The sequence below is a fragment of the Falco rusticolus genome, chromosome 11, assembly GCF_015220075.1.
Source record: "Falco rusticolus isolate bFalRus1 chromosome 11, bFalRus1.pri, whole genome shotgun sequence".
NCBI lineage: Eukaryota > Metazoa > Chordata > Aves > Falconiformes > Falconidae > Falco > Falco rusticolus.
The window spans coordinates 13,673,509-13,697,434 of NC_051197.1; the positions used below are offsets into that span (position 1 = coordinate 13,673,509).

The window sequence follows — 23,926 nt, forward strand, 5'->3', positions numbered from 1 at the left end:
AGTTCAGCAGCCTTTGTAACAACTTGTAGCTGGTGGTGCATTCTCAAGGTAAACACATTCAACTTGTTTTAGACCGAAGACTAATTTCATCTTTATATTGGAGCACACTTCTAGAATTTACTCTGGTGTTGCTTTTCCACTACTACACAGCTTATCATACCGTATTTACTTCAGAAGCAATTCAGCATGCACACTGGTTGCTTATTTATTGTGCTGGAACTGTGCAGTTGGACACTGAAAAAGGTGTTCCATGCAAAAATAACATGGGCCAGTTAATCATCTCAGAGTTATCTTGGGTTCTCCATGCTCATGTTCTACCAGCTGAAACAGTACCAACAGCATTTCTGTGACGCTGTTAACTGTATCTCAACATAGATTAAAACTGAGTGGTTAGAATATGAAGAAGATATTAAAATACACAGATAAGCAGATAGAAGAAGAAATGCAAGCTATGCAGAATGTTAATTTCAATTTGTCAATTAATTAACAGGAGGAGGATCAATCAAGTTTTTCTGGTTATGAGAGCACAGGAGGTGAGTTTCTTTTTCACTGTCATTTGCCATTTAATTTTGAAACCTTTGATTTTCTCTTGTATTTAAATAGTTACTTAGAAAGTAAAGTGAATTCATGTTATTTATATTGTCAAAGTTATGCATCAAAGGATTTTATCATGTGAATTCTCTTTAAATGCAAGTTAAAGCTTGTAAAATACGTTTCAACACTCTTTAGGCCAGTAGATCCAAAATTATTAGAAAATATTGCTGTTAACCAGTATCAGTTCTTGTAGGTGTTTTCAGAAATTGGCAGTTATAAAGAGCTTGTTGGAAAGTATGAACCGCTAAGAGTATAAGAGGAATGAAAGGATTAATCAAAACGTTTCATGGCTAATGTTATTATGTAATAAGAGATGTACATGCCACATAATAAAAAAGAAAATTGGATGTGGTAAATTTATGCATCTTCTAAGTGATTAAGTCAAAGACATAATCAAATTCCAGCAGGCTTAGATGGTGCAAGATTGCCTTCTGTACTGGTATAATCAGGCTAATGACTGGCACTCAGACTAGAAGGAGCTGCTTTTTTAAAAAATACAATTTCAGTAAAAGGCAAAGCTGCAGTACATACAGTAGTTTTGGTGCTGAAATGACAGTAATACCTGGATTTAAGTTATGGTGATTATTATTTGGCTGAATCTGAGGCTCAGGTAAACTTAAGACTACAACTCAAATGTAGTGCACCAAATACAAAATCTGAATGGCACGTGGACAAACTGCTATTGCAATTCTAATGTAACAACACATTCAGAGAAATATGCAATGGCTCAGGAGGCACATTATTACATCAAGACGCATTTGCTTCTCTTTTTCAAAGAGCTGATGTGTATATGCAAGGTCTAATTTTCAGGTAAAATATTTTTATCATATCTGCGGTGAGAACTACAAACTTGAGGGATAAATAGGCTTGTGGATGATAGTTCCTTTTGGAATGCATAACGTTATAACAGAAATTAAATCTGGTGAAATCAGATCACCTTGCATAAGTGTTACACAATTCAGTGTGGGAAGTAGCCAAGATTAAAATTAGTAGCTCTTGCCAACTAAAGAAATTTTGTTTTCATTTTAGATTTTTCAGAAGATCTGAGGAAATCAAACATCATTTTTGTTGTTGGTAAGTAGAATTCCTAATTTAATTGCTACATTTGAAAATTACCATGTTATTTAGCTTTGATTGAAAGATTCCTTGTTTGGTTAAGAGTTATGTACAATGTTGGTTTAGTTTTTTGAAAGGGAGCTAGGATTTCCTATCATGTTATCAACCTCAGTCTGACCATGCTAACAAGAGTTGTGTAAAGCTTGGAACAGGAAAGTATGTTTACGTGTGACCATATTCAAAATTACCTTAGGTCTTGTGCAGTTACAGTAGTGCTGTGTGATCTCCTACAGCAAAGCTGCCTCACCAGCATTACTTAAAATGTTAATAAACTGGATTTATAACTCGGAATTTTGAGGTTTAGGTGAAAAAAAAAAATCAGGTCTTTTCACCTCTTTATGAAACAACTTTTCTAAATACAGGTTACAATTCTGCATGTGCTCAACATGCTGTTCAAGTCAATGGACTCATTGCCATGCATGATGCTTTGCGCAATCAAGGTTTACTTTATATTGCTTTCTGGAAGTCCACAGAGGAAAAGGACCATGTTAATGCCCATTATTATGCTAATTAAATTTGTCACATTTATATAAACTTTGAACAGCATTTTAAAACAAATTATAACCAGTAAGATTTGTAAGGTTCAGCTTAAAGCTTGGTACTAATTACTTGGAAAGAATAATTGCTTTTGTATCAAGCAGAGTTTTTCACAACTGCCTCACAAGATCTAAGTATAGATACCTAAATATGGGTGATTTTATTTAAAAGTCAGTCACTTCATGCATTCTTTTTCCTAATGAAAAAAAAGTGAATTCTTAAATTAGACATAAATGAATGGAAGTTTCATTTGGAATTCAGGAGACATCAAAAAAACCATCCTAGTACCAGCAGGCTGAGGTAGGTGATCCTTCCTCCCTATTCAGCACTGGCAAAGCTGCATCTGGAGTGCTGTTTCCAGTCTGGGCTCCCCAGATCAAGTGAGATAATGACTAACTGGAACAAGCCTGGTGAAGGACCATAAAGGTGTTTGAGGAACAGGACTGTCTTTCGAATGAGGAGAGGTGAGAGAGCTGGGGCGCTTCAACCTGGAGAATAGAAGGCCCTATGGGATCTTAATCAATATGTATAAATAACTGATGGGAGGGAATGAAGATGATGGAGCCAGAATCTTCTCAATAGTGCCCAGTGACAAGACAGAACAAAATGGGGGCGATTTAAAATACACGACATTCCATCTGAGTACAAGACAACACTTTTTTAGTGTGAGTGTGGTCAAATATTGGAACAGGTTGGCCAGAGAGACTATAAATTTCACCCCTAGAGATTTTCAGAACCCAACTGGATGCAGTCCTGAACAACCTGCTCTTGCTGACCCTGGTGTAACAGGGTTATTGGACTAAATGATCCTGAGAAGTTCCTTCCAACCTAAAGGATTCTGTGAAAAGAAAGCATGTTTATGTGTTGTACTTTTGTCTCACCCTATCTTATACAAAATACAAGTTTACTGAATTTATTGCAAAGCTATGGTGGATATTATGTGCTTGAAAAAGTAAAATTGGGTTATTGAAGAGTTCACTGGAGACTTTTCTTGAGGGAGAGATGCATAACACTTGATTTTCAGTCTTTAAGCAAACTAATTCCATGCTTACTGAAGTACATCTTCCTGCTGTTCACTACAGCAAGAAATTTTCATTCTCTCTGCCTCGCACATCTTATTGGAAAATTAAGTTTGGGTTTGTACAAACACATTTTTTTTTAAAAAAAAGTGAAGATGCTCTAGGAATTGTGCCTCTGAAATTGTCCATAGGAAGGCTCATTTTTAATTTACCTCTGGACTGCTTTTTCTTTTTCAAATAGTGGTTTTTAATTTTCACTTTTAATTTTTTATCGGTCATCTACTAGCCATCTTCCAGCTTAAAACTGAAAACACACCTTTTCCCTATTTATTCCTGCTCTTAAGTCTGTCTCAGACTTTCTAGTAAATGTTTCCTAAGAACAGAGGAAAATTCTGCTTAATCAAAATTCTAAGTTTTCTTTGCTGAAAAATTTATAATGAAAAGTTTTACTAAGTCTAAACATGTGTTACTTCTCATCAAATTATGCAGAGCATTTTATACTTTTTCCCAAAAGATCCCCATTCCCACCCCATGTCCTTCCACCCCTGAAAAAGCTTCCTGAAATCTGTTGTAAAGAGTGAGGTTATTTTTCTTCTGGTGAGGTTTTGTTCTTTTTGAGGGGTGGGGGGTGCTTTGGTGTTGTTGGGTTTGTTGGGTTTTTTTGTGACTAATATGAGATCTTCGTGGTTGCTCACTTGGCTGCAAAATCTTGGCTTTACTCCATCTGGGTAGTTAGGGTAACTGATATTTCTCAGAGACAAATTTCTTGCTGCTGCTAGGTTGGAGTGGCCACAAGTTCTTTTTCCTTATGGCCTTTTTGGGCAGGTCAGTCTGCCCAAATCATTTGTTAACCCACGTGCACTGCAGGTTTATCATTACACACACTAGCCAAATGCAAACCATTTGCCTCAGCAGTAAGGTTACCTTACATGTCACTCAGGAGCTGAAGTCTGATCACTGTGAATTGTATGAGGACAAAAGAAAACTTTGAAGAAGCCTCACATGAGCAGAAGACTGTAAAGGGTGGGGAGGCGGGGGGGCAGTAAGCACCACAGATTCCTCGTGATTGAGTACTCCATTGCAGCAGACAGTGCTAGAAGTGTTCAGCCCATGATGCCTTGACTAGCAAGAAAGCAAAGAAGATCGTTGGAGCATGCTGCTGTAGATACCTGATTGGGAAAAGCTGTCTTGGTCTCAGATGTCATTAGGAATGTTTATACATTACATGGATATGTTCATAAGGAAAACAAGGTGCTTATAAAGATGTTTTAAAACTGGAGTTCAAAAGATGTACATTTGAAGTAGTTTACAAACTAATTGAAATACACACACCATCTGCCACTGCTGAAAAATTGAGATACTGTTTATAAGGCAAGGGGGGAAAAAAAGGAGATAATTCCATCCCCTACTAATTTCCCTTGAAAATTGTCCAAAAAGGGAAATAAAAAGATCTAATTAGCAAAGATTTACATTAGATCTAATGTAGGAATTAACTGGAATAACAGTCAGCTGGGGTTAATTAAGCAACAACGTCAATGTCTTTTATCCAGACAGCAAAGCAGAGACATAGAACCAGAATGTCAAAAATATGGGAGATAACAGCAGGGTAATAAGAGAGGTAACAACAAGTTAAATTTGGCCTGTAAATTAAAATTCAAGAAAAAAAAACAGGTGTAAAAATGAATTTGGGGGATGCTGTAATATTCAAAACTTATGTAATTATTGCAAGTCACTTAAAAAGCCACAAAAACCCCCACCCTTCTTCATCAGAGCAACATGAAAATAAAATCTTAACCACAACGAACAATGTATGATTTTATCATTCTTAACTAATGCAGTACTCTCTATTGCATCCAAAAAATTGTCATGTGTTACAAAGTTACTGGGAGCATTACTCCTCCTTTTCCTCTATGGGAGTTTCATAAAAAAGCCATATTTGGCTTTGGCTGAGGCTGAAACTAAGAGTTTTCAGGAATCTTTCTGCCCTTTGGATCAGAGACAAACTCCCCGTATACTCTTAAATGTGGTGTTTAAAAATCAGTCAGTGTGACCAATTTCCTCTGCAGAATCCTTGTCATATTCTTGCTGATGAACCAAAGCTGATAATGGTTTAAGCTCAGCGTAAGTAATTTCAGCTGACACTCTGAAGATACTGTCACCACCTATACTTACAGGTAGAACATTATCAGCTGCAGAGACTAGCTTCTTGTACATGCAAGAAAAACAAAACAAAACAAACCTCACAAACCCCAAACTTCTTCATTTGTCCAAGGTATGTCATATCTTTAACAACTTGATCTAACTTTGAATTTAACCCTGCTTTGAGTAGAGGGTATTACCAGATGCAGTCCTTTTCCAACCTAAATTATGCTACAGTACCTGTAGCTACAGCTACAGTAGCTAGAGCTCTTTCTACAATCAGATAGGCATAGGATGAGCAGTGCTGATAAATAAAACCCCAGGCAATCCAAATGCTAAATGTAGAAGCTAATGAAGGCTGCTTTCGCTGACTTTCCATGAAATGAACTCCATGTTTTTCTTTTAAGAGGGGTGAAGGCTCAGTGATATCCCAGGACATCGTATCACTCTGCCAACATGTGCATCAGGTTGTTTTCTGATTAAAATCATCTTTCAGAAAAGAAAGAAGAAAAAGTTGAGTGTTTTGTGTTGCTATTTTTAAATAACAGCATCATTCCCATATGGTTTCACTTGGACTAAAATCATACGTGAACAAAAGCGAGGTGCTGTTGAGAAGCCTTCAAATGCCATATTCGAAGCTAAAGCTTGCTTTTATTTGTATAAACAATCTAAGTAGCACTGATATTATTTGTATAAACAATCTAAGTAGCACTGATAGAATTACCAAACTGATAAAGTCCTCCAAAATCATAGCTTGAATATAAGGATAACTTGACTGTTATTTTTATTTCACTTTTTACTGAGGCTCCATTGTGCAGCTAGATTTTCCCTGCAAGCACTTTCCCATGATACAGGGATGATACTCATTATGAAAATAAGTTCTAGAAATTGAAACATTTTAAAATGAATGGTGGGACTCTCTTATAAATCCTGCTGCTGGCATTTTATGTAAATGTTCATATTATTTTGGTATACGATAAACTCAAGATTTGGCAAGTTTAAAATAGAGACATCCCGGTCTGTCTGTATGGCACTTATGCTTTATTAATATTTCTAGCAGCTGGTTCACAAACTGCTCATATTGCTTGTTCCTGTCCCTGCTCACTCGCAGCAGCAGTCCCAGCCCCCTCTAGCATCATTAATTCATCTGCTTGTGATGTTGTGCTCTAGGCCAGACAGGTACATTTGAATCACGTGCCTAGGCTTGGGGTCTTTCATAGTCTGAGGGGGATTGGGGCATGAGGGAGAGCAGGTGTTAAGAGACTCAGTTTCTTAAACTGAGATCTTTCACTGATCTGAGGCAGGCTGCAGCTGAACATTCAGAAGTGCTGCTTGGGCAGTTGTCACTTTCCCTACCCACTGAGACCACCCTTTTTCTCCCCTTGAAGTGCTGTCTGTGAAGCATTTCTGTAGCCAATAATTAAATGGGGAAAGGTGACCACCTAAGTCAGCAGTACTGCCAGAAAGTTACTTACCAGAAGATCCCCTCACACAGTTGCACAGGCAGCTGAATCAGCATAATGGAAGGAAAAACCATGCTAAGGGAGTGCTTAGACCTTTTAATCCAGCCTTGTCTACAGAAAAGCAATATACAGAACTGCATCTAATTTCTACGCTCTGTCTAGTACCCTGGTTCCAAATTCTTGCTTACTATTTGTATCAAAGCGCAAAGGGACACAAAAAGGACTCAGTTTGCAAGAATAACTTCACTGACTGACACAATGTCCTTAATTTTTTAATCGGCAATTTTTTCTTTTTATGAAGTTAATGAATGAGCTTTAAAGCAAGATGTACTACCCTTAGCAATACTAGCATAATACAAAAGCATGCTAACATTGGAGAACTGCTGGTAGTTCTTTTACATTCTCCTGCAGGTCACAGCACACTTGTAAGTCCTCTGGCCATTTTCTAGACTTTAACTCTTTATCTTCAAGTCGTACATGAAAATTGGAAGACAACACTATTAATCTGAATAGCAAGTTACCATGAATCAGTCTGTCACTGGTTAGCATAATTTTTTTCCCCAAAATATACACAGGCAGAGTGAAAGATGACAGCACACATTAAAAAACAAGAGTATTCACAAAGAATCTTACTCCTTCACAACAAAAGCAGGGGTATATTTTCCTCCTCCTAACAACTGAGCTATTGGGAAAACTTCACTGCCGCTTTCAATGCCTCAAGTTTCTTCTGTTCGAAAAACAGCATAACAAGTTGCAGTGAGGCCTTCTTGACTGAAAGATCTTTGTGTTAGCTTTTGTTACATTTTATATGCAGCTGTTGTTTCTTACAAGCTTTCTTCAAGTAAATTATTTTTTCTTTTTTTTAATTTTTTTTAGGAAAAAGCATAGATTTAATAAAGCCACCCTCTAAAATAAAAAATACAAAAATACACTACAAATTGATAGTAAGCCTCATGACTTCAGGGTTAATTTGGTGTTAAAGGTGCTTATGTAGCAGTCCTATAAGTATATACTCTGAGCAGGAAGGAAGTATCTAATGAGTAAGGAAATGTACTTTCACATTCTTTCCCACTTAAATAGCTTGTTTTCAGTCACATTAAGTATTAGCCTTCAGAGGGAGACAAGACATTAATTAATACTTTAACTTCAAGCACCTAAAGTAATACTGGCATAAATGCCAAGTATGCGTTCGGCTCTCAGTGCTGAAATCCCTGGGGGCATTCAGCCTTTTTTCAAATCAAGCCAAGCAAGAACTGTGGTCTCATTTGTTGATAAGAAAGCACAAGACTTTACAAAGTGGGTCATATACATTTGTCAAGCAGCAGGATGCTTTGCTACTCATCAGATGATACTAAATTAATAGCAGTGGCCATAAGAATTACCAATTTCAGCATATAACCATTATTTAATTATGTCTTTTCCTCTTTAAAGAGCTCAGCATTTTCATCTCAGCTTTGTTGGAACTCTTCTGTAGAAAACAAACATGGTCAATTTTAATTAATATTTTGGAGGCACAGTAATTCTCATTATGGTGTATGCCCTGCATGTTGTGTCATTCTGGTAGCATACACTTTTACAATACTAATAGATAGAGGTATTATAAAAGCACATCAACTTTTCCAAGTATTTACCTGCTAAACAACCAAAAATTGTCCTTGTATTGTTATTTCTAAAAAGAGATCCAGTTTATTTAGTATATGAAGGGACATTATGAAAATTCTGGTTTGTATCTACATTCAGAAGAGAAACAGTTGTATAAGAAACAGAATAAAGTAATCTTTATAGCTGTTTTTTTCCTAATACTGTGCATATACACCAACTAGATAGGATGAAATTACTGCACTGCTAGTATATTTGAGGCTAGGAGATAGAATGTGTAAGCAAGCATATGCATACACAAAACTAATCTAAAAAACTCAAAACAGACCAGAAATAAAATTAATTGCCACTAGAGATATTTAATGGTCTTATTTCAGATAATTTGCCTATAATTTCTCTATATCTGTTTCTCTAGCCACTCATTTATTCCTTGTTTTCTTTCAATTGGTGCTTTTACAAAAGAATAACGCTCTTATTAAAGCAACAGAAAAATAACGTGCAACCTACATTGGCAAGAAAACGAGATGGTGACAAAGATATTTCTAGCTAAAATTGTAGCACAAGTGTGATTCTCACGCCACAGTTGGATAATTGTCTTTGTGAAGCTGAAGTAAAAAACTCCAGGTTATGGTAGACAAAACCATTCGTTTGATGCTACTGCCTCATGACCTGATTTTTATTCTCAGCTACGGTACTGTAACTTTTCTGAAAATTACATGCTCAGAGCAATTATTTCTTAAATTGAATACAAAAGTTAGAAGAAAGTTCAAGTCAGGAGGAGATGGCGCCAAATTCACTCCATTGTGAACACGTCACTCCTATATTTGTTCATGAAAAAATGAACAAAAAGGAAAATCATGTATTTTCTAGAATCTTAAACCCACATAGTAGAGCTGTGTAGTCATACTTGCCAGTACAACAGTTTGATACACATACAAGACACATGCTTAAAAAATTTAATAGAGAAGTTATCTTGGTCTTGCCTCTCTTGATTTTTGAGCACTGTCTCCCTGCAAGGGTATAATTACCTCCTGCTACAGTAGGTTTTCTGAATAGATCTATCAGAGATTGTAAAAACGCTGCTACACACCTTTAATTTCTCCCCAGAGCCTGATATTGTCATAACAGAAATCTGCTGTCCCAGCCCCCCGCCAGCCCCACACCAACATGGCCCCTCAGCCCGCCCTGCCCTGTTCACCCCTCACAGGGCGCTCACCTCAGCTCTGGAGGCCACAGCTGCGGGATCCCCGAGAAGGAATTTCCATCGTTTTCCATGGACTGCCCACCTCTCCAGCCAGGTCATGGTGGTGGCTTGCTGCTCAGTAAGCAGCTGAAAGGGCATTTGGCATTTCACAGGGTCAGCCGTCAAGGTGAGGAAGGAAAAGCAACCACCTCCACTGGGGACGCAGGACAGGGCAACACCAGCACCTGCAGAGCAAGGAGGTGTCCAGAGCCTCTGAGGCAGCCCTGGGAAAAGGGCACTTGCAGAGAGGCATCCCAGAGAAACAGAGTTTGGGGACTCTAGGTGGTGGTGGTGGCGGCGGCTCTCCTGTTGAAGGAGGCTTGAGACACCATTTCTGTTGGGAGGACAGCTGCAGTGTTCAGCCCTTCCCTCTCCACTCTCTCCACCTCTCCACAGGCCCCAGAGGCCTGGCCCGGCTGCAGGTGCTTTCCCTTCAGTGAGTGGAATAATCACATGAGCAGCTTCACCTGAGCGCCCTGCCCGCTGACGGTTGGGCCTGGGCCAGGTTCGGAGGTGGCTTTCCAGCTGCGTGCAGCTGTGGGTGGTGGAGAGTGGCTGGTGATAAGGTGTCCGCATGCCCGCTGCAGCCGAGCGCTTTGCTCTTACACTTCCCTGCGGCACAAAGCACCAGCCGGCACTGCAGCCGCAGGGAGCGGCGTGGCCGAGCTGGCGGCGGGCTCTGGGGCAGCGGCAGACACGCTAGCACAGGGCAGCTATCCAGCTCGAAGGGAAAGGGTGCAAGCACAGTGAAATTTTAAATTTTGCTGTTAGCGTTTACCACAGTGCAAAGGGACTTAGTGACTGTACACCTATGTGCATCCCACATAACAGAGGCAGGTCTCACTATCTCTTCACCTATACCTTTCCGTTCCATAAATGGGGGCAAAATACTTCCCTCGCAAGGACGCAGTTTGCTAATATTTGTTGCAGCTATTAAGCTGAACGTATACTGAGTCGAATACCACTCCTCGCTGGCTGGCTGTTTCATGTTTTTCCTTTGCACCGCAATGGTGCTTGGGGAACAGTTTCTCTTCTGCAAGAGATTTCACACTGTTGTGGCTCCTCTGACTTCGGTATGTATTTTTGAGTCAGCAGTGTAGTGTATCAGAAGGGAATTATGTGACTTGTTCTACTGCACAGGGTGACTTTGCGGAAAAAAAAATAGCAAAATAGGCTCTCTTATCTATTTTCTCCCATTTGACAAAAGGCAGATATTTATTATTTTCTAATTCTAGATATTTTTCCCTCACAAAGGTGGGCCTGGCTCTGGCAAAGGTAGCCAATGCGAGCAGTTAGCCAAGAAATACGGATTTACTCACCTGTCCACTGGTGACCTTCTCCAAAATGAGTCATTGTCATTTTCAGAGAGAAGTAAATTGATCAAAGACATCATGGAATGTGGTGAACCTGTGCCTGGTGTAAGTGACAGTTTTGTTTGGGGCCCTAATGGTTAAACAAAGGCAGTGGGAGGTAGATTGTCTAAAAGGGTGGAAATAAAGAGACTAGAGCTGATGATTTCCATTTAAGTAAAATCAGTCTGCAACTTGAGGGAGAAGTTTCCTCATTGCCAGATCTGTGACACTTCTTTCCCCTTTTTATGCCAATATTTCTTTAATTTCAGACTCACAGAGGCAACGAATTAGTCATGAAATACAGTGAGACAGATGCTGTGCTATGCATTGCAAAATTTAAGAACAAGTACATGAAACAGAAGCTGTATGTCCATTTTATAGCTTCACATTTCAGATTCAGAGCTGGTCTTCCTGGCAGCTATTCTAATTTACAATACCTGTGGCAGTTCCCTGCAGAGCTGGCTGACATCCCAGAGCAGCTGGCCTGCAGTTTACTGGAGACTATGAAGACAGAGCATTGTTCTCAGCTGGACTTGACTTGTACACGGCAGGTCCACAGCCCAAACTCTTGGTGGGTCTTCGGCGAGTGTAGCTAGATCATAGGATGTGTTTGTTAATGAAACATACCGGGAAGTGCTGCTCAGGGGAACCTGAAAGGTGTGCTGAGGCTTGATTTTGATTGCTTTGCTCTTCAGTGTGTTTGGTCAGATGGAGTCTCTTACCACTTTCCATGTACTATAATTACATCAGTGACATAGCAAAATGCAATCAAATTCCAATCAGATTGCAAAATGCTGCCGCAGTACTCCAAAGTTTCACAAGTATTAACATTAATTTGGACACCACAAAATATTCCCAGGTATCCAGAAGGCACTTTGGGAACCCTTGGATGGGTTGCAACACTGGATTTGTGTAGCATAGCTGGTCCTGAGAGGAGAAAAAGTAGAGTGCCCTGCTACCTGCAGGACAAGAAAAACACCTGCATTCACAGGACCTGCTTTTAGCAGAACAACACAGTTCTCAAGGGCATAGGACTAAAGTCAGCGTAACAAACAAAGGTATCAATCTTTCTTATTAATTAACCAAGTCCCTTTCTTTCCAATTCAGGGTATTGTCCTAGAGTTACTGAAGGAAGCCATGGTTTCCAAGTTAGGGGACACAAAAGGATTCCTGATTGATGGGTATCCCCGGGACCTGAAAGAAGCAGAAGAGTTTGTGAGCAAGGTGACTATATAATCGTAATGCTGTTATAACTACCATTAAGATACAACTGTACTTCTGATGCTGCATGGGTCCCCATCTTTAGCTGATTGCAGCAGGAACGTGTAAAGAGCCAAACCAACAGCACTGTGCAGCTCATCACTGAAACTTTGGCACCCCGTTAATATAGCAAGTCCAGCTTTTGCCCTCACCTACACAGACTCTGTAATACCAGGATAAGTAAAGGCTGATTTTACCCAAATTTTATATAAATCAGGAACAATTCACATTTAGTGGAAAGCACTATTAGTTTTCTCATTCTGGTGGATGGCTGCTGTATTTCTCATTAAAATCTCATCAAGCACTGCTTGATGTAGGTTCATAAAAAGCATGTATCTTCACAGCGATCTCTTTACCATCGAGCCAGCTCTGCTAAAACTTGCTGCCACTTTGAAACAGCAAAACACAGATCTAATTTTTGTGATGAGTAACAGGTGGCATAGCCATAAAAAGAGTTTTGCAAGTGACTGTGTGGCAGTTCAGAGAGTTATCAATTCCCTCAGTATGTGCTAAGACCTGCGAGAAGTCTCGGCTGTACATTTCTCAGCCTGCAGAAAACACTCTATATAAGCCCTATGAATGAATTTGCCTGTGTTTAGGAGAAAAGCAGCAGGGAACTAGGAGAAATAGTTAAGTATATATTCTATCATATTACACTCCACAGATGTCCTGTAGAAGTTTGAAAGGTAACAGAACTTTAATGAATCATCTCTTTTCTCCCTGAACCTTTAGTTGCTTTATTTGATTACGACAAAAGCCTAGCAAGATTTAGGCATCAGAAGATGAACACAATAATGGGCAATAGGATTTGCTATTGAAGCCATACATGGAAGTTGATCTCTTAGTTCCTCTACTAAAATGCCACCACAGACTATTAGAAAGACATTGGAGAATTCTTTCATTTTGTGTAGAAGGAGGAACTATTTCAGCAGTGCTGCTTTTCTGGCAGGCGTGCATGTCATGTCCTGTGAACGCTGGTATATACTATAAAGTAAGCCTTAGAGATTCCAGTGTCGTGGGCTGAGGCATTGCCAGGAAAACAAGTCTTGATGCATCCAATGCAAAAGCAGAGTCCCTTTCAGTTTCCGTAGGCACAGTAGCAGCAAAAGATCCTGTAGTCCTGAGCTGCTTTTGACTAAATTTTAGAGTAAAAATACAAGGACCCCAAGTGGTAATTTTGAATGTGCTAAGTCATCCCTGTTGTAACCATGTATCCACTTAAGTTTTCGCAGGGTGAACTTGGCAGGCTATAAGCTGCTTGGTTAAGTTAGTGAATTTTTTTAAAACGAGACATTACTGAGATAATGCTTTGCAATTCTTTCTAAAGGGTGATGAGAAATTATTCCTACATTATAACTGAATGAAAAGAGATGGACATCAGGCTTTATTAATTAATGGCAGCAAAGTGCAAATGAATAATGCTACATATCTACATAATGTGTAAAAAGCATTATAATTGTTAACAAAAAGCTGTTTTATTTAGAAGACATCAGGAGTAGTGCTTATACTTAACAGCTTGACAGCCCTAAATAGAATTAGCTATGTAGAAACAGTTAATTCTTCAGCCAGTTTTGCCCAATTCCTTTCTATAATATAACTGTACTTTTATCTAGCCATAATTCTAGGGAAGCATGTCTCTGTCCCCTCATTGGTCTTTCTGCTACATAAGTAGAAAACATTTTAAGCTCCACATCACCAGGTGGAAGATATTCACTAAGACGGAGTAAAGACCCAGTACATTAGAGTTTGGCTTCTTGCAGATGTCTCCACAGCATGCACTATTTAAGCTAAATTGTGTCAGGAAAACAGTAATTTAAAAAAGAAAACAAGTAAAAAATGCTGTAATGTCCGATAGGGGCATTACATTACTTGGAAGAATTACAGATCTGTAACATTTTGAATTCCAGGGAATAGCAACATTGAAACTTTTAAGAGAACCATATAGATTTTTCAAAAGTAAATGAGACCCACCCTGTCGAACAGGATACTATTATCTGATCCTACTAGTCAGTAGAGTGCTTCATATCCTCATTGTAAGGTGATGATATGGCCATAACTGATGAATGGAATTGTTGCTTATTTATTCTATTATAATTTAGAACAGACCATGGAATTCCTCACGTGGAGCTGTGAGGAAGTAACTTCTCACCATTCTAGTCCAATTATACAAAAAGGACTTTTGTTTAAATCATTGATTAAGCTCACATCTTTTTTTTTTACTTCTCAATCTAAGTCTCTTGCACTGTTAAAACCGCCTTGTTGGCTTTTTAAATCCCCAAACCCAATACTGCTGCTGCTAATAGCATTAATGTTTTCTGAGCTGTGTGGAAAAAATGGATGCATAAAAGCCTGTCATTGAGCTGTCTGACATAATCCCTTGTCTTCAGCTGTCTCTTAGAAAGTCATTAAGGTAGTAGATAGGTCACCGTAACCCAGACATCCTCAGTCAAATGAAGAAGGCCTAACATGAAATATTTACCTTTAGAATATTTCTTCCTTCAATGGCTGTCAACAAAGGTAGCAATGGCAATTTCTATATGTCAGTCATTTAGACCTTGCTGCAGCCATGGTAAAAGCATGAGTTTCTAATGGTCACTAGTGTGAAGAACAGTCGTCTTTTCTCAAGACTTCTCACTCTTCCCTAAAAGGTGTTCTCCACACATCCCTGCAAGAAAGGGAAGGAATGAGAAAAAGCCTGAGAGCGTCATTGAAGGATTTAATACATAACTGTATGGAAAAATTATCGCATTACTTTTCTCTGATCCTCTAAACACCTCTATTTTACTTGACAGAGTAGAGTTTATCCCTTTAGACTCAGCCCAACAGTTGTTGATCAGACAAAACCTTGTGTCAGAGAAAGCTCTGCCTGAGTGTGGATGACAGAGTATATTGCAAGATTTATGCTAAATGACGTGCGTATTTTTCAGCATATAGGGGAAAGAATGATGGGGATTTGTGTTTAGAACTTCTGGCTCTCTCCTAAAATATTATAAGAAACATTCTGCTCTTTCTTGCCAGTTCTTTTTTGCCCATAAAGTACTGCAATATCTACAATGAAATGTAGATAGTGACATTTATTTATGAACCTTGCCAAGGCCTGGGAATAAAAAATAAATAAATCCATATTTATTTTCTTTATAGAAGGGAAAGATGCTCCCTTACGACTAGTTTGGCACTAGCCAAAAAGCATTAAACGGTGCTTATAGAATTCTCATAGAATTTGGAAATAACTCACCAATTGGAAAATGCAGAGAAATATATCACATCATGCCTTTATGGCACAGGTAGTAATGATGTAGAGTTACACTACAAATATTGATATAAAATAGTGTCTAACATAAAGTAATTCACAGGATGTATTCCTGTGAATACGTCCAATAACAGGCACTTGATGGTGTCCCTGAGCCTGTCTGTTGCTACTCATTTCTGTTTCAAGTGGGCACACTTAAATTTGGACATTTCTTTCTATTGCCTCTTGAAATTCTAAGCTATAGTTTACCACTCCCTGAATGAAAACACACTTTTCACAGATCAAACAAAGCAAAGGCCAGAAAAACAACTGTGTCAAGCATTCCACGAGGCCAGTGTTGTTTGCGTGAAACTTTTATCAAACAGTTGCAAATAATGAACAAACTTATGCTTGTCAGTCCAGGTAGCCAGAATTTTTCAGATCATAACTCTTTCTCTCTGTATGTGTAAAGCCCAATCAAGCACAGCCTTGATCCTGAATACGGGGATATCTAAGTGCTGCTACAATAAGAGGTGTTTGATAATAAGCATAATCTATGCATAGACAAATATGAAAAGTCATTTGGTAATAAATTCCTTGATTACTCTTGCGGTAGCATTTTTTTTTTAAATTATCCAAACAAAACCAGTTTACCAGGCCAGTGGTTTGGATGCTTACAGTTTTATTCTGTCTCTAGATTGGAGAACCAAAGCTTGTGTTCTGCCTGGACTGCTCTGCAGAAGCCATGAGCAGTCGCCTTCTGATCAGAAATCAGAGCAGTCAGCAGTCTGATAGTGCTGAAACCATCAAGGAAGGAATCGAAAGCTATTACCAAGCATCAAAACCTATGATTGCATACTATGAAAGGAAGACACAGTTATGCAAGGTAAATTGCTTGACCTTTTTAATTAAATTACTGTTTGTTACTTCCATTATGTGAGCAATATTTGGAAAATACTGACACACCACCATTTATGAACTGTATTAGTTTCTGCACTTTCCAGTTCGTTCTCATCTTATGCTTCCCTGGTTTGTTTGCAACTTTTACAAGCTTCTGAGTTCCACAGTACAATTTGAAAGAATAAAAACACAGATTTATCCTGAGCCTGAGAACATACACTGAATCACTACCTCATCTGTACAGAATCTCTTGTTGAACATTAATGCTGGAAAGCTTTTCTTTAAGTATTAGGATTTATTTCTCTATAAGGGCTTTCAGAATTAGGATGAAAGATTATGTTAATCCAAAGCCCTTTAGTTAAATTTTAAAAATTGACAGTGTATATCCTGAAATAAAACGGACTTGCAAACAAGAAAGATCTTTCTGCTGGAATAAGTGACATAGTTACTTTAATTTCAGTGAAATACCTCAGTTTACACCTGCTCAGGATGTGATGTTTAAAGCATTCTTATTATACTCTGATAGATGCTTCACAGAGAAGCCAGACAAATTCCATCAGTGCAATTAACTGATGTACATGCTGGCCCATCTGTAAACTCATTTACATGGGATGTTTATATTTCTTTTTATATCTTTCTCTGCTCCTTCATGGCAACTGTCCCTTCAGCTACAGAAAGATCTACTCATACTGGTCCTTCTTGTCCTAAATCGAAAGAATCCAATAATAGTTTCTGGAAATATTATGGGAGCTTTTTTCTAGAGTCTCTAGCAAACATGGAAATCACATACCCAAAACATTTCCCCTCTGCAAAGTTCCTAAAAGAGAAACATGCAGCTAATTTATGCACCCATATCCTGACCTGAGAACAGAGTAAATGACATAGTCCTGAGAAAAATGATACACCACAGGAGAGTCCTGTTTGGTGTCCTTTGCTAACCCCACAATAAGTGCATAGAACTTAACTCTAAAGTGGCAGGAAAAAAATCCCCCATTACTTTTCTTTTTTAAGCTTAAGAACAATTGTCTGGTTTTATTTCTATTTTCTTTGGCAAGCTACCTTGACAACATGGCAAGGATGTGAATTCAGTACAATACACAATACACCAATACTGCGATGCAAAGGAAAACTGAGCTCTCTGTATGGCAAAGATCTTTTTCCAGTGACCCGTGCCTACCACAGTGTTTCTGTTTTTGAAGCATCAGGGAAGTGACAGTCCTAAAGAGAATGAAACTACATTAAATGCTTTCACACAGATTTTGTATTCATGGTCTGCCTTATTTCACTTGACCTGGACCCTTCTTGCCCTTCTTTAATACTTCTGCTGCAAGTTTCTGCTCCATCTCCTATGCAACCTGTGCAATGGCAAAACATGCAGTCTTTTCTGGAAAGCTTATAGCTCATTAGCTCCTTAATGGACTTGCCTAGTCTATGAGTCAGAACTGGATACGTGCTTTGTAGTCTTTTATCATTACTTTTGGGGGCAACTGACATTGCACGGTAGAAAATATTTGTGTATTGCTTGAACAGTGCTTACACTGTTTTGTTACAGTGTGTGTACATTGTACTTGCTTCTGGTGAATGTAGGTGTTCAATGTACTTACATCTTCTGGGCAGAACTGCTGGGCATGAAAGCTCTGTAAAATCAGCTTCATAAACATTATCATGTAAAATGACCTTTTAAGGTTGAAAAATATGTTCTATTTTTCTTGAACACAGGTACTCTGTATTGAAACGTGTGCCTCATCTGCTTTTTACTAAACTGATAAAATGCACATCTGCTATCAAAGGTGTGATTCCATTATGGATTTAAAGTAGGGAGATGCCTTCTCCCCCACTCAGCCCTCATGAGGTAGAGAAGTACATGCTCAGTTATTTATCAGTATTTAGAGAACACTGCCAAAAGTCAGCAGAGGTAGACTTTTAAAATCAATCCTTCCAAGGCTGTCCTTGTCACCCCCAGCCAGCCTCAGGTACAAACGTGCAGCCCTGGTGCCTGTACAGCAAAGAGCAGAAGAAAATGTGGTTTCCATACAAGAAGCATGTTAACATTTTATTGTTCATGGATGAGAGAAGTGATTTTTTTTTTAAAAGTGTTGTTGGACATTTGTGGGAATCTATGTTAAAGTTTACTTTGCACATACAGTAGAAGTGGAGAAGTAGGTCTGAGCACTCCCTTGCACAGGGCGGTTGACTTCAATAGCTATTCTGACCCAAATACTCCCTCAGTTCTGCAGTGGACAGTGCTGGAATGAAAAAAACGTTCAGTTTTGGAAATACACTAAATACTGTGAAACAAAGTGATTTCTTTTCTGGAAGTAATGCTTGATTAGGAAATTTTTCTAGACAATTTTCCTGGATTAGTGAACTCAAAAGGTTTATTCATAGTCTGATTTAGTCAATGACACAACTCAAACATAGTACCTGGCATAGTGGCATCCTTCCAGTGCCCGGCCCTGCTTTGAGCAGGAGGTTGGACTAGATGACCCACTGAGGTTCTTTCCAACCTGTATTATCACGTAAGCACACATCTTATAAACCTATACATTATTTGGCTCAACAATTTGAAAACTAAAGACAAGGAAGAAACAGCTGAGATTTGGTCAACAGCTGTTTTGAAACAAGAAGGGGTATATAATGCAAAATGTGTAAATGTTAGCTATGTGGGAAATTAAGAGAAAATAGACATTTAGGTTTACAGTTTTAAAACTATTTTAGCAGTGAATATGTTTAAGCTGCATGTGTTGAAAAAAGCTGAGAGAAAGGGGGAAATCTGCAATACCCAGGACACAGGGTTAGTTTCTTATTTATGGCAATATATTTTACAAAGTGCTAAGCACTGACATTAACAGCCACTCTGATGTTCTCTGAATGAAGAAAGGAAATTCAGGTGGAAAGCAGAAAAACTATCAGTATTACTTCTGACTGCATTTTTTTTTGGTGTAGGCTAGGCTAAAATAGTCCTTGGGTTTTGTTATTTATAATATCATGTGCATACACAGAAGGCTGCGACTTCAGGCAGTCTAACATATTTAATATTTTTCTTCCTAGTTTTAATTATAACAGCACACGTTTTCAGCTTTGGGGATCTGTTCATTCCTCAGTGGGTTTTATTACTCTCCAGCATTGACCAGTGCTGGCTGAAGATGTTAATGCTTCTGTTAAGATGTTCCTGCCTCTGTAATTCTGCTCACGGAAAGAACTGTGTATATGCTTCCTAACCCATTTCAGGAAAAGCCACCAAAGTTAATTTACAAGCTTTTATTTGATTCGAAGACCCCTTAAAATAAATTATCTCATCTACATTGATGGATTTTTTAAAATAATCCATGGACCTTCATGTAAATACAGACCAGAGGCTTGTGCCCTCTTTCTCAGGCAAAGCTGGTGGGATCCAATAGCTTCAGGGAAGTGATGTCTTACCTGAAGGTGGTGTTTGCAGATCCGGATCAGTCTGTGATCCCAGAATAAGTGACGGCCGAAGCATCTGAAGAGAAGCTATTTAAGAGAGGAAGAGAAGCAGGATCTAAAAGAATCTTCAGTTGCCGCCTTCTGGAAAGTTATTCCTTCCCGAGCTTGTTTTTTCAACAGAAGCAGCTCTTCAGTGAAAGGCCCATATGAGCTTTATACCCCTTGAGATTCCAGCCGTGCACTTTTTTAAGAATTCAGAGGAGTGTATCTTAAGGTTTTAAGAGGAATATTAGAGTCTAAATCCCACCTAACTGCCATGAAGATTCAGCATTAACCTTTTCTACCAGCTTACTGCAACGTGCGACTAAGCACCACTAATAATTGTAGGTGAAATAGTGTGTAAATGATCATGTTTTGTGGGGCTTAACTGTAGCACCCAGTCCCTGCTTTGCCACAGAAAAGAAAAATAAAATTATTAAATAGACTTGTTTAACAAGAAAATAGGGTTGGCATATTGGTATTACTTGATTTCTCCATTTTAAGCCTATTTAGGGCTGGGCGAAGTTTTCCACAGGTTAGGAACAGCACATAGCGATGGCGGTATGTGTTTAACTTGTCCTATCCAGCTAAAAGCTTCCAGTCCTGAACCAGGCAGATTAAATATGGAAATGTAAAATCCAGTCCTGGGCATAAGGCCAGTGAAAAGTCTGGTGTGGGAATTAGGTGTTGGATGAGCGCTCAGTGGAGAAGAAACTGATCCTTTGCTCCATGTCAAGGTGTGCCTTGAGAATACATTGTCAAATTAGCTTTCTTATTCTCTGCATTGCCATGGGTGTTACAGCATGGATGGAAGGAGCCTAATAAACACAGCAGAGACAGAAAAACTCAAGTCTGGCCAAGCTTCCTCTGCAGTCATTAGGAATTCTCTCATTGCTTTACTTGTACAGAAGAGACAAAGGTATATGATTGTAAGAACATTCCCATTTTAACCAATGGCCTTGTCTAAACCTAGAGTTGTTGTGCATAGATGCATTCATAAATAACTAATATGATGTTTGGAAATGGAATATTTTTCCGTTCTGCTGATCTCTGAACACGAACAGTGACCTGATGAAGCTGCCAAAAGATCAGGACTCTGTTTGAAATTTCCCTTTGACCAAGATTACCTGTCCGTGTTTCTGCTCAGCAGTGGAAGTGTGAGGAATACACAAAGGCTGGAGACTTTGGGTGCAGATGAAACATCTGTGAACCTGACAGGAATAAATAATAGTGATCCTTCCAGCCATCCAGCTGAGATTAAGAACTGTGATATAATTCACGGGGAATTATTTACAAGGGAAGATAAACTGACTGAAGAAGGAAGGGCAAAGAATGACAGTGTCCTCTGCTCACTTTTCTGCTAAGGCATTAAGTTGCTGAATTGTGTTCTGGAATGTAAAGTAGTTGTAACAGTAAATTAGAAATTTTCCAATTTTTTTAAAAATCATGTTTGGGGAATATAGTTTAATATTCCATAATTTCTTTCATATTCAGTTACAGAACACCCACTTGCCCCCAAGGACAGCAAGCGGGGGTTTTTTAACAAAGACCTTGTGCTGGAAATGCAAGGACTGAAAGCACTCCTCACAAAAACAACAGTTGCAAGCTGCCTGATTCTGTGGGAATCAGATGTTTCAGATTAATGAAATTAAACAAAATACACTATGGTAGCTGTAGTAAACAGGTAGATACTGTTGTGTTTAGATTTATTTCTCAGTGATTTCCAAGGTCGCTGGCCAGAAAAGCGCATCTGAAAATTTAGTCGGCACCTGCTTGTGTTTTAAAGTGGCTAAATGTAAATACCTCTGAATATATGTCCCTCTGTCAATTGAGAAGAAAGAGAGACAAAAACCTGATTGGTTTTAGCATCTGACTCATCCTTTAAAGCTTTTTTCAAGTGACAGTATGTGGGAGGGTAATAACTAATAGAGAAGAGCAATGCACTGGTATTCAAGCAAGACAAAACTGATCCTACCTAGCTAACTTAAGACACTTGGTAGGTGTCTGACATACAAGTTGCCTATTCAAAGTCATCTGAGGAAAAGGGGCACGAGTGTAACCAGGAAGGTGAGTGGTCCCGAGCAGAGGATTTTCAAGGATGTCCAAAAACCTTCACTGTTTCAGATCACAGGCTATGGAAGCTTAGCCTACAAAGTTCAACCAAAATGCATTTCTCTTTTTCTTTCTTCTTTTTTCACAATGCTGTTCTACTGTTGCTTTCTAAAATCAGTTGCAGTGACATGCTGGGCAAGCGGTAGTTACGAGATTCTTAGCACAAACATTTCCCATAACCATTATGAAAGAGCAAGTGACCATCCAGCCTCTCACCGTCTTCCACTTCTAAGCCTTCTCAAGCTGATCCCCTGCTTGAAGTGTCTCCGGGGAAGGGTAAATGTGTACTTTTCCCTTTAGAGAAGGGATAATCAATGGTAATAGTGATAGCAGGTATGAAATGTATTTCCATCTTTTGAAAGGTTGTCAGAGAATCATTAACCCTGGTCGGTAAGTAGGCGAGGAACAAAGGAACAAGCATTTCCATGTCATCCCCCTTGGTGCCTTGTGACCTATTAGATGAGACACTCTAGATGTATACGTCAGAAACATTATCAGGGGATTACAGATAAAACACAGTGGCAAATTCATACCAAATGCCAGCAGGTATCAGGGCAGCATGTTTCACCTGGTTTTCCAGACAGCTTGATCCATTGCTCTGAGAAGCAGGTACTGCGCTGTCTCAGAGAGGTTTTTAACACTCTTTTTAATGACAAAGATAAAAATGTTAGTGACAACGCAGCTGAACTTGACTGACCTTCACTAAGAGGCTTCTAAGTAGTAAGTTTATTCCAGAGTCTCTGCCTATCTTTCCAGAAATGGTGGTCTTCAGCTAGCCTTTCTACAGCCAGCTGGGGTTTTCTCAGTGGCAGTGTACATTTAGGCTTCTAAATCCCAAAACCTACAACAAACAGAGATTTGATGACAGAAAATTTAATGGCTGCTATTAATGCCATAAGGAGCAACACTGTACTATGGAGATGATTACTCCAGTCATTTTTCATATAAGTTCATTAAACTTCTCAGTATTTGAGGTTACCTAAAGCCACAGTGGTGTTTCAATACTGGAAGCACTATGGAAAACTGTATCTGGTTCTTGCTTTTACGAGAAGACAGTAGCCTTGAATAACCTTGGAAACAGTCCTAATTTATGAGGTTAGAATCTAAGAAAGAGAAGTACACAGTTTTCTCTCCTGGAGCTGCAGCAAGTGTCATTGAATTACTGTGGTACTAGCTGTGAATTATTGTCACATTAAGTTAGTTTTGTGCCACGACTTTAAGTTAGTTTTATGAATTGGACCTTTGTTATTTAGGAGGCAGGCATGGGACGCACTGGGGCTGTCATTAGTCGCACTCATCCATATTTTACTGTGCCTGTTGGGAAGTCAGTGTTCCAGCCAGTCATAAATGGTGGCGGTTTCCACGCTTACAAACCTATTTCTTCATCACAGCTGCCTCCATGTAGACCTGAGTATTGGTCCCAGTTCTAGAAGAGGTCACTGAAAAGCCAGTGGCAATCAGCTGTGCTGATTAGTTAGATCAGTTAGCCAGTGCAGATATATTGATGGAATAAAGTGATAATAAAAATACACATGAAGATAAGAGAGCTTTGAAGTGGCTGTGGTCTTCACCCTGTGTGAAGTAGATTTCCTGTGGGATAGCTATGTGAAAAGAGGTGTCTTGGCAGGTGAGACAGACAAAACCAGTGGCTTTATAGCAGCCGAGGTGGCAGTTGCTAGTTTCCTTGTAACTGAAGGAGGCAGGTGTTTGGTCCAGAATGGTTCACCGTACCCCTTTTCTCTTGGCTGCTCTTCAGTAACCCCCTCCTAAACCCTTTGCTTCTGTGGCTTAGAGGGCTCTTGAGAGACACGCAGCCCTTGTTTGAGAGCTGCCCTTTCCCGGGCACCGCCTGCTGCTTCACAGACTGCTCCAGCCCACGCGTACTTCAGCATGACATTGAGCAACAACGTCGG

General features: G+C 39.2%; 1 protein-coding gene across 2 annotated transcripts in view; it reads left to right on the forward strand.

Moving 5' to 3' along the window:
* AK5 (adenylate kinase 5) overlaps positions 1-23,926 on the forward strand; it is a 101,524-nt gene that overhangs the window by 71,955 nt on the left and 5,643 nt on the right. For both annotated transcript variants that reach the window (XM_037403787.1, XM_037403786.1), the window contains exons 9-13: positions 491-533; positions 1,624-1,668; positions 10,965-11,128; positions 12,170-12,286; positions 16,249-16,437. In XM_037403787.1, the coding sequence (XP_037259684.1) occupies positions 491-533; positions 1,624-1,668; positions 10,965-11,128; positions 12,170-12,286; positions 16,249-16,437 (558 nt within the window). The remainder of the gene's footprint in view (positions 1-490; positions 534-1,623; positions 1,669-10,964; positions 11,129-12,169; positions 12,287-16,248; positions 16,438-23,926) is intronic.